Source organism: Lycium barbarum, chromosome 10 (genome assembly GCF_019175385.1).
Source record: "Lycium barbarum isolate Lr01 chromosome 10, ASM1917538v2, whole genome shotgun sequence".
NCBI classification, from domain to species: domain Eukaryota; kingdom Viridiplantae; phylum Streptophyta; class Magnoliopsida; order Solanales; family Solanaceae; genus Lycium; species Lycium barbarum.
In genome coordinates, this window is record NC_083346.1 from 107,755,814 (window position 1) to 107,766,633 (window position 10,820).

Genomic DNA, 10,820 nt, shown 5'->3' on the forward strand with positions numbered 1-10,820 from the left:
GTCTTTGGGAAAGTGTAAGACGCTATTCCTCGCAACTGGGTCTTAAGTGTCGGTCTAACAAAAAAGGAAACTCTAGTTCCTTCTCTTGTCCGATCGGAAACAGGTCTTCTTTTTATGGTGTAAGGGTCGGCAACAACTCCCTTTGGAAGGAATCGATCGTCAACGTCTTTGGTTCCCTCCACCCACCGCCTTCGGTCAACTCAAACAACAGGCCAGGAAGGAAACGTAAACGTTCGGATCGACATTTTAGGGGTTGAAAAGGTGTCCGAAGTAGGTTTTATTTGTAAACTTTAGGTTTAAGTATTCTATATACATAGACGTCCATTTTTGTTTGAAGACTTGTTGTCATTAGCTTAAGATTTTTTTATTTTTAGGGTTTATATTTAAGTGTGTTATTTTTTAAAGCGTAACTTTATTTCGAATATACGCGATTTTTTACGCTTGGACGTCCGATTTACAATTTTTTTTTTTTGCAACATATTCGAAATAAAGTTACGCATTAAAAAATAACACACTTAAGGAACACTTAGTGTTTTTTTTCATAAAAAGATCGCAACATCTTATTTTAATAAATCTTTTCTTTGTAGCACTTAGTGTTTTTTCCATACTTTGACCAACGATTAGTCGTGTGTCAAGATTCCGAAATGTCAATATCTTATGTAGAACCTGATATTTTTTTCTGCGTACTATAATGTAGGCTCAATACATCAAGGATACGTAAACGTTCGGATCGTCGTTTTAGGGGTTGAAAAGGTACCCGAAGTAAGTTATGTTTAAGGTTTAAGTGTTTTATTTTTTAAGGTTTTGATTTAAGCGTGTTATTTTTTAAGCAAGACATAGCTTTATTTTGAATATAAATATAATTCTAAAAAATATAGGGAGAAAAACTAGTTATAAAGTGGCCAAACTTTAGATGGTCATAATTTTGCGCTCGGACGTCCGTTTTACGCGTTTTTTTTTAACTTGCGTATTTTTTCGAGATCTATGCGTATAAACTGCCGCAAGGCGGTTTGGCCAAGCCGATTTTTAAAAAAACACCTTTTATCCCATTCAATTTCAGTTTTCTCCCAAATTGGCGTGAAATTTTCAGTTTTATTTACTTATAAGATGATGATACGCAATAGATTTCAACATAAAAATCCCGGGGTAATGTAGCTGTGAATGTCAATTTCACTTCTGCGGTTTCAATTTTTGAAAATAAAGCTGACTAATTTTCTTGACATATAAAGTTGACTAAAATAACCTTACAGTCAAACACTAAGTTTTTTCAAACAAAACTTACTTCGGGCACATTATTGTACCCCTAAAATGACGATCCGAAGGTATACGTATCCTTGATGTATTGAGCCTACATTATTGTACGCAGAAAAAAATATCAGGTTCTATGTAAAATGTTGACGTTTCGGGGTCTTGTTGGCTTTTAGCAAAATTGCAGCTGTGCTGCGGCTTTGTCAGTCGGAATAGTAGCAGTATCGCAGCTTTACAGTTGTGCGTTGACTGTACGACACTCAAGGGACCTGATTGAGAACCTGATCCCTCAAGTGTTTGTCAAATCATCAAAACACAAAATGACATAATTTATCAAGAAGTATGAGATGAAGTGAGAAATAAGAAACAACAACAAATTGAATTGTCAAAGCGTGAGTGAAGAAAAACTTTGATTATAAAGAATTGTAAAATGGAAGCTGATCTTTAATTTGCAATAACAAAAAGTCAAATTATGAACAATCAATAATGCTCAATAAAATTCAACATTACTTACTTTGGCAATTAAAAATGATTGGCATGGAGATTTCCGTTAGAAATGAATAGTATATATGACGTGTGGTGGTAACAACGAGATCATTTTTGAAGCAAACTTAGAACGCAAGCCATGAATGTGGAATTTTGCAAAAATTAGGAGTAACTTTTAGACTTTTTATCCCTTTATAAATAGATTTATAAATAAAATGCAGGCTTTCGTTTAAAACAAAACTACTAAATAAAATGCAACCTCATTTGACATATGAACTCGTTTTTGTCTAAATCCATAAAAGAAGTGGATATTTACAAATTACAAACGTTAATGAATTTCGAAGAAACACTCATATCAGTTTGTCGGTTGAGCATGACAGCTCTCTGCTAAAAAGAATTTGTTTCAACTAATATAATGTGAATGCATCACCATGAAAAAACAAAATTTCCTCATGGCAGCTAATTTTTAAACTAATTAAAGTTTTCGTAATTTCGGTCTATCATAATTGAATTTCAGCTAATTCACATGTAGCTGTATTTATGGAGAGCTCCACATGGAAACATAGTTGAATATTTCCACCACTGATGCTTAAATATAGGGGGTAAAGTTAAATCTCAGGTTTAAATTCCAGCGAATGTAAAAATAATAGACGATTTCTTTCTATCTATTCAAATCTTGGTGGATAATGTTACACCTACACTGATTGGGGATAGCAATTGCCATGTAAAATTAATCAAGGAACGTGCAAACTGTCATTAGACACCATGGTTATATAAAAACTATAGAGTGTAAAGTTGAAAGGTGCATACTAATAATTGGCTAATGCTCAAATATAGAGTGTATACTGAAAGATTCATACTAATAATAGGCTGTCCAAACTACTCTTTAAAAAAAGAGGTGAATGATTCTCTAATTATTGTCTTCTTTTATCATTTTATAGAGACTACTAAAGATAATGGATACGCTTTGCAAGAGTTTCGAAATCTTGGGTAGATATGACGCAAAATGAACCTCACATGCACCATTCATATTATAACTAGGCTTCACTTTGACTTAAAAATCCAATAATAGTAATTCACAGTTCCCTCTAATTCTACTAATCTAAATACTAATTCTTTTATCTATAAAAAATTGAAATTGGTTACAAAATTTAGTGTTACTCTACTGGTAAATAAATCATAATAAATAGAAAAATATAATTATTAGCGACGAACTTTTCTACTTAGCTATAGAAATTTTCTGCCGTTAATTTTTTTAAGTAGTATATTAATCTCCAAATTATATAGGTGTCTCAATCTTTTCATTATAAAAGATATTAGACCGAAGTATAATAAATGGGAAAAAGAATACAATCATTGAAAGCAACACTTGCAACAAAGTTGTTTAAGTGTGTCGAATTATGATACAACATCGAACGTATTCGTCATGCAATAATAATTAGGTGTTTAAAGAAAAATGAAAAAACCTTAACATATGTAAAAGGGTTCAATAGTGGGACAGAAATGCACCGTCCACATGCATTTTGATTGACTTGAAGATTAAGTCACTACCATACATGGAAGAGACAGCTCATGATCACACTCTCTCCTATTAGCCTAATTTAAGTCCATTAAATACTCAACCGATTTAAATTAGAGTTTAAGCGATATATATTACTCCCTCCGATCCAAAATAATTGAGGTTTTTACCCTCTAAAAGTTGATCTAAAATAATTGATGTTTCACAAAATAAAAAATGTATTTAGTTCTCATTTCCAAATTTATCCTTGACATACACTTTCATATCCCTATAATAATTATGTGAACAAAAAGAAAAGTAAATCATAATTAAGGGTATTTTAGTTAAAATCCCTCTTAATTTTTTGGAGTTAATGAATTCCTTAATCCATGTGTCCAAACTTAAAAACTCAATTATTTTGGACCGGAGGGAGTAATAAGTGTAAAGTTATTCACACAATTATATTCCCTTTTTCATTAGCTAGGAAGGGATGTGTCCTTGCCTTTCCATCTCATTCTAAGACCTGATCAAGGGATTTTCCTTTTTTACTATTAAATTTCTGACTAATTCAGATTCCTGCCGCATAAAAAAATTCATTTAAAAGAGAAGCGCTCCGTAATAAAAAAAAATTTCACACTCAGGATTCGAACACGACCTCTGATTAAGGGTGGCTTCACTACCTACAATTACTTTTTAATTGCTCTATTAAATAAATATTTAAGTCATCATACATAAAACTTAAAGACTGAACCAGTTTCCTTTCCCATGTCCTTTTTTGCAACTTCCATGCACTTATAAGTAGCGTAAACAAACCGCTCCCATTTCTTATAGAAAACACTTTTCTTTCAATTCATTTGATTTTAGTGAGGTTCACCGAAAGTCATCATACCTAACATACCACACCCTCATATAGCCAATTCTTCTAAGCAAGAAACTAAAAAGAAAGTTTCCACTATCATCAAGAACTCAAAAACTTCATGGGAATTATGTCAAGACTCCCAATTCTTTTTCTTATTCTTGTGGTTCATTCTACACAAATGACCAATGCATTGAATAATCCAAGAAAACTTGATGAGGGTAATATTGAGAACAAGTGTGGTGGTTGTCCTTGTAACAATCCATGTATTCCACCATCATCTCCACCACCTCCACCACCAGTTTTGCCACCTCCACCACCAGTTTTGCCACCTCCGTCACCGCCACCGCCAAAGAAGCCACCAAGCGGATACTGTCCTCCTCCTCCTTCCGAGGGCGGCGACGGTGGTGGTGGTTATAGTCCAAATCAGCCAAATTCACAATACATATATATGAATGGTCCACCAGGGGATTTGTACCCCGTTGATCAATATTTTAATGGTGCCAAAAGGAGTTTCACTAGTGGATTTTCACTTTTGATCGGTGGATTTTTCTTGGGATTGCTTGCTTTGAGGTGAAGTTGAAGAGTATTGATCAACAGAATGGTGTTGTATTGTATTGTACGGTATAAACGAACATAATGTTTGAATACACTGTAAAATTTGTTGTCGTATGTTTTTTCCCTTGATTATTATTGTACTCCCTCCATCCAATTTTATTTGTTCAGTATTGACTTGGCGCACTCCTTAAGAATCAATAAATAAAATGATAATTTTACTATATCACTATCTAAATATAAAAAATTCAATATTCTGGGAAATGCATTTGCAAATGATTATAGTTAATAATAAGGGTAAATTAGAAACTAAGGGTCGTTTGGTTGGGAAACAAGTTATTCTAGGATTACTTATCCTGGGTTTAATTATCCCAAGATTAGTTATTCCACCCTCCACAGGGATAAAATAACATACAATCCTCGGATAGCTAATCCCGGAATTAGTTATACCACTATTTTATCCCAACCAAACGTTGGATAAGTTTATCTCAAATTTAATCCCGGGATTATTTATCTCTTATCCCTCGTACCAAACAAGCCCTAAGTGATAAATTCTGTATTGATTTTTTAAACTGGATAAATAAAAGTGAACATCTATACTTAGTATAGTGGATAAGTAAAACTAGATGGAGGAAGTAATAGTTGAAGGCAATAATAATAAGGAATTGTGGTAATAAGTAATGAAAAGTCATAACATTGGACTTTACTCCTTCGGTACCATTTCAACCGTCGCTTTAGCTCTTTTCATACCCATTAAAAAATATAAGTTATAATTTACTAAGTTACCCCTATTTATTAGATATTTTTTTAGAATTGAGCAGTATTAAAAAGAACTACTTCTTTATTGTTAAGGATATAATTGGAAATTAAACAATTGTCAATTTTAGCCTTGAAATTGAATTACTATAGTGAAAATTAATTTAAAATAATTTTTTGAGCTAAAATGACAGTAAAAACAGGATGAAGGAAGTATAATGAAATATTAAAATCGATGTGCTCATTGAAGTAAGAAAATTATTATGTGGATAAACTTAGAATTGATTTCTTTTGGGAACCTGCTGTGTAATTTCACGCAATTCAGTATATGAATAGTTCTCATCCTATAAAGGCATTCTACCATAGTGATTTTTTTTTTTTTTTTGTGTGGTAAAAATAGGTATTTGTGGCTTTTATTTGACATATTCAACGTATAGACTGTTCTTTCTTTTGACCTCTTTTTATAATCAATGTTGAGGTTATTTTCCGGCAATAATGTAGCTTCAAAAGGGAATGTTACGTATGTGGTGAAAATTGGTCGAGTGGTGTACAAGATGGAAAGAAGTGGTGATGGAAATTGGTTTTGTCGAAGGGTGTATTTGGTATGGAGGAAAATACGTTTCTTGGTTGTTTTGAAGACAGTCATAAGTTCCTATTAAGTTAGGAATATAATTTTCATTGTGGAAGTAGGAAAAACAAGATCATTCCAAGTTAATTGTCTTCAATCTGCTCCACACATTCCACCCCACTCACGTAGAGCACGGTGAGTGCTCGAGCACCCATTGACCTCGTCTCGGACTATATGTAGTAACATAAAATTTTAGAAATAGGACATATAGAATCTTTAAGAACCCATTACTCAAACATGATTGTGGGCGCGTTGGTTCTGAAGAGTAATTCAAAATTGTTGCTGCATGAGACTTGGGTTCAATCTTTTATTAGAGCGTTTTCTTTTTTATGAAACTCTGCTGGTTTTAAAGCATTTTCTATTTTGGTCTGCTGGTTCTTATTGACTATGACTAATAAGTGTCGTTTAGCAGCTAGCTGGCTTTCCTTTCTCAAATAGAGCATTACCTTACCTTTTTTAGTTTTTTCCCCCTTTCTAATTAGTCTACTTCAAATAACCATTTTTAAAACATTTAACAATATTTGAATATTTTCCATGTTTATAGATAAAAAAGCTGTCGTTTACAAACAGAAAACAACCAAAGGAAAGAGTTATGAACTAAATTAAATTAAAGAAGAGAGTTTATAAGGTAAACCGGGCAAATAAACAATGTTAATATAGACTAAATCAAATTAAACTAAAAATAATAGATCATCTCAACAAATATCCTTGCATGTCTTACTAAGAATTATTAAAGAGAAAAAAAAAAATCACTATGGATGAAGTGTAAAGTAAAATTACTAATGCTAGTGCTAACAGAGTAATTAATTTGAATTGGCCCAAGTTTACCCGTCATGAAGCTGCAGAAGCGCCTTACAAGCATAACAAAATTATAAAATTGAAGAGAAAATGCTATTGAAGAAGCTTGAACAATGGACCTCCACGAGATACGTAACCAGCTTAACCACTTGATCACAGGATTGTGTAGCTTCAAGTGAATTTAACCTGGATAATTGGTGCCTCACTTTTTTAAATGAAACTCGCCTTTGTACATGGTATAATTTTTTGACGATTCACTTGAACCCCTTTTTATATGTGGGTTCATTATAGGTCTCAACGTTCCTTAGCCTTCTCTTCACTGTCCTAACGTGAATACAATCGTGTTTCCTTTCCTGTCTATTTGCCATTTTGACGACCACCGTTTGTCATTAAAGACAAGCACCCAAGACCTTGAAATTCTGGATCCGCCATTGGCTATATATAATAATAATAATTAAAATGTTGCTAAATGTTGTTTACGAAATGTAAATCTTAAAAACGAGCTAAAGTGAATAACTAAATTAATCATGCGTACTTTGCTAGTACTATATATATGTCAAAGATATGTACAAAAATAAAATCCATAATTGGTCGAATTGCTATCAGTAAACTTTTTCTAATAAATGTCGAAACAAAAATGCTATCAGTAAACCATTTCATATTTACAATTTAATTTATTATTCTCTTTTCCTCAATAATGCAACTAACCCTACAGAATGTGAGATTATTGTAGAATCGTATTAGAGTACCCTTTCCTTTAAATTAGTTTGATCCAAGAACTAATTCTGCATGAATTGCTTTACAACTATTCTTTCTTCCTGTGTATAATTTTATAATAATTGAATTTTTGTTTATTCACGTAAATAATGGACTAAAGATTTACATGCGAGACGCGTACATAAAAACTAGTTATACAAAAAGCACGAAGGGCTTTAGAAATATTGATTGAATTTTTGGTCCTTCATCAAAAAACTCTACAATAGACAAAATTGTGGATTTTGGCTCCTCTTCATTTTCCCCAAGTTTCTATTTAGATTTGTAACACTTGTCCTATTTAGGTACTAATGGTTCAGATTTATTTAACTAAATAGTTTTAGCGTACGTGCGTTGCGCGTGTCAATAAATTAAAAAAGATTATAAAAAAGAACAAATTATGTAAAATAGCAATTGACGTCCGAATTAAAAATTTATTAAAAAAGAATAAATTAAGGTAGTTGCCTTGCGAATCCAAACTCTGTCTTTCGATTTTTTTTAATTTTTGATTGAGCGGGGGTTCGAACCCGAAACCTCGAGATATTTTCGGTCACTTTTTTAATCTAAGGGAAAAAATTAAAGATTTCCAATTTGAGGGGCAAAAATGGAAGACTAGTGCGTTTTAAAGGGGCAATCCGCGCGAAAGAAGGGGCCAATATCTCTAACAGGACGGTAGCACAGAAATTTTGTCCATCCCTTTCCCTGTACATTAGGCTCTGCAATGGCGGGTATAACATACAGTACTGTTACTCCACTCCACCTATATGTATGTATTATGCAGTCAATTCAAATTCTCACAACTTCAAAAGCCAAAAATTTTCAACTGGAGGTTTTGGAGCATTGCAATTCCTTAGTTGTATTAGTTAGTAGGGTTGCAAAGCCATTTTCCATTTTTAATGCATTTTGTATTGTTGGTCATTAGCATGTAGCATGCACGGGTGACTCAATGAAATTCGTGGCCTAAAGCCAAACCATGATAAGAGGCCTTAATTTATTAATAAAATTTATAATTCTTTTCGTTAACAATGTTGTACGAAGTACAAACCATCTTTTACATACCTTGATCATTCACTCGGTTATTGCTACCTTCCACCATTGGAGATATGTGATAACTCTATTCATAAAGGCTTGTGTAATATTTTTTAAGAAAAACACTCATTATTTTTTTATAATCCCCAATGCTCTAATAATATTAATTCAATTACCATTGAGTTTATGTCAACATAATTTCATACATTTGTAATATTTGTCCATTTAATTTGAAGTGAATAATGACTTCATTCGCTCCTTATAAGAAAATAATCAGTTCTAAAAAATACTCCAAAAGACATTTTATTTCAAAAAAATTATTTAGATAATTCATTCTCATATATACATGTTTGTTATGAATTTGAGTTATTTATTTGAAAATCCTCTTTCACATTTAAAAAAAAAAAATCTTTTATTAATACATTTTTATGATATATAAAATAATAAATTTTGGGGGTCTAAGGCAATTGCCTTAGTTGCCTACCCATTTAGCCGGCACTGGTAGCATGTATAGCTTAGTGGAAGATGTAGTCTCTTAAATTGCAATCCTGCGTTTTTGTCTCTAATACAGGGGCAAACTTTCTTAAAGTGATGGATTTATCCATCTGGGACCTACCATACTATTAAGGTTTGCCTAGTTATTAGTATTATTTTTAGATAAGTGTTTTCCGTACTCAGTTTAACCTGACTAGTTTTCACGAATATTTGGTAGAATCACTGTTAAAGAGGATGACAAACTATCTCCTTAGGTTCAATGCACTGACTTTTTTCGTTTTTCTTCAGATGAAAACAGTTTTCCAGCAAACAGTTTGGCTCAACACTTTTATTTCAATCAAAACCTTGGTAAGTTTATTAATTAGTTCCCTTTTTTTTTATATATTCTTGAAAAGTCTATTAGATGTGCATCTGAGTGGCTTCATTTTTTCCAAATAGTACTATGTTGAATAAGAAAAGAAGAAGAGAATTTGGGAATAGGTAGCTTGATTATTTCCTCAAGCCATTGGGTTTTATGGGTTTTGGTTGTTGTTTGATAACTATGGTATGCGGGCTGCTAGCAGACTATCTACCATTTGCCTTGTAACTGCGTCTCCAAGAACTTAGGCAGATGTGGAGAAATAATATAGTAGTACCTAACTTTTTTCTATGTTAGATTTTAGACCCTAATCTGATATTGTCTTCATTTTAGCTTCTTGGGTCATTAAAGCTCAAGTCTTGAGCTAAATTACAGTATTATGTTGAATTAAGAAAAGAAGAAGACAATTTGGGGAATAGGTAGTTTGATTATTTCCTCAAGCCATTGAGGTTTATGAGTTATTGTTGATAAATATGGTATCCGGACTACTTGTAGACTATTTACCAAGTACCTTGTAAGTTGTAACTGTGCCTCCAAGAATTTAGGAGATGTGAAGAAATAATGTAACTAGCTTTTTTCAGTGTTAAGATTTTAGACCCTAGTCTCATATTGTTTTCATTTTAGCTTCATGGATCATTAAAGCTAAGTTCTTGAGCTAAACTGAAGTGAATGTTTTCCGAGCTGAAATTATAATGCTAAGTCAGTTGCAACGGTAAGTCTTTATTTTAATTTTTGTCAAAAGAAAAATAAATAGGGGATTTTCGCTTTTAGTCTCTAAAATTTCGATAAACTGGGATTTTGATTTTTATAATATCTTATTAAACACATATAACTTTAAATTAATTAAAATGTATAGTTTTGATCATAAGAGACAGTTATATTTTGAACTTTACACACACATACAAACCCTTCTAAACACGAGCCCAACCTATTATTGATATTGTTCACCTTGGGTCTAGGCTCGATATATGACTCATTTTTCAGCTACTTTAACTAAAAAATAGCCACTGAAAAATTTATACTCCAAAACATTATCATGGAGACCTCCACGAGTAGTTATTTTTAAATTATAGGGTCAAAAGTGGCTGGTGCATGATATTTTTTACCTTTAAAACATAGAAATGCTGGCTAATTACTTTTCAGCTCAGTCTTTAAAATATAGCCATTGTCCTGGAGCATCACATTCCATGGGTGAAACTCTATGGCATTATCCTGTTTCACTGATAGAATTTGAAATCCAACATAGTGATTATTTTTCATGAGCTAAAAGTGGCTCTTTGTGACAATATTTCCTTTAAAACGCTTCTGAAAGCTTTGCTTTCATATATGTTCAACATCTTTCCTGTATTTACTCAATATA

The 10,820-nt window shown here is 32.4% G+C and overlaps 1 protein-coding gene across 1 annotated transcript; it reads left to right on the forward strand.

Moving 5' to 3' along the window:
* The first annotated feature begins 4,035 nt into the window (after window positions 1-4,035).
* On the forward strand, window positions 4,036-4,867 carry LOC132614217 (sulfated surface glycoprotein 185-like). Its single transcript, XM_060328621.1, has one exon. The coding sequence runs from the start codon at window positions 4,210-4,212 to the stop codon at window positions 4,663-4,665; it is 456 nt and encodes a 151-aa protein (XP_060184604.1). The 5' UTR covers window positions 4,036-4,209; the 3' UTR covers window positions 4,666-4,867.
* Window positions 4,868-10,820: the final 5,953 nt, after the last annotated feature.

Bases quoted from the DNA above. Each gene is read 5' to 3' on its own strand.
- LOC132614217 (XM_060328621.1), top strand. From the start codon at position 4,210: ATGGGAATTATGTCAAGACTCCCAATTCTTTTTCTTATTCTTGTGGTT.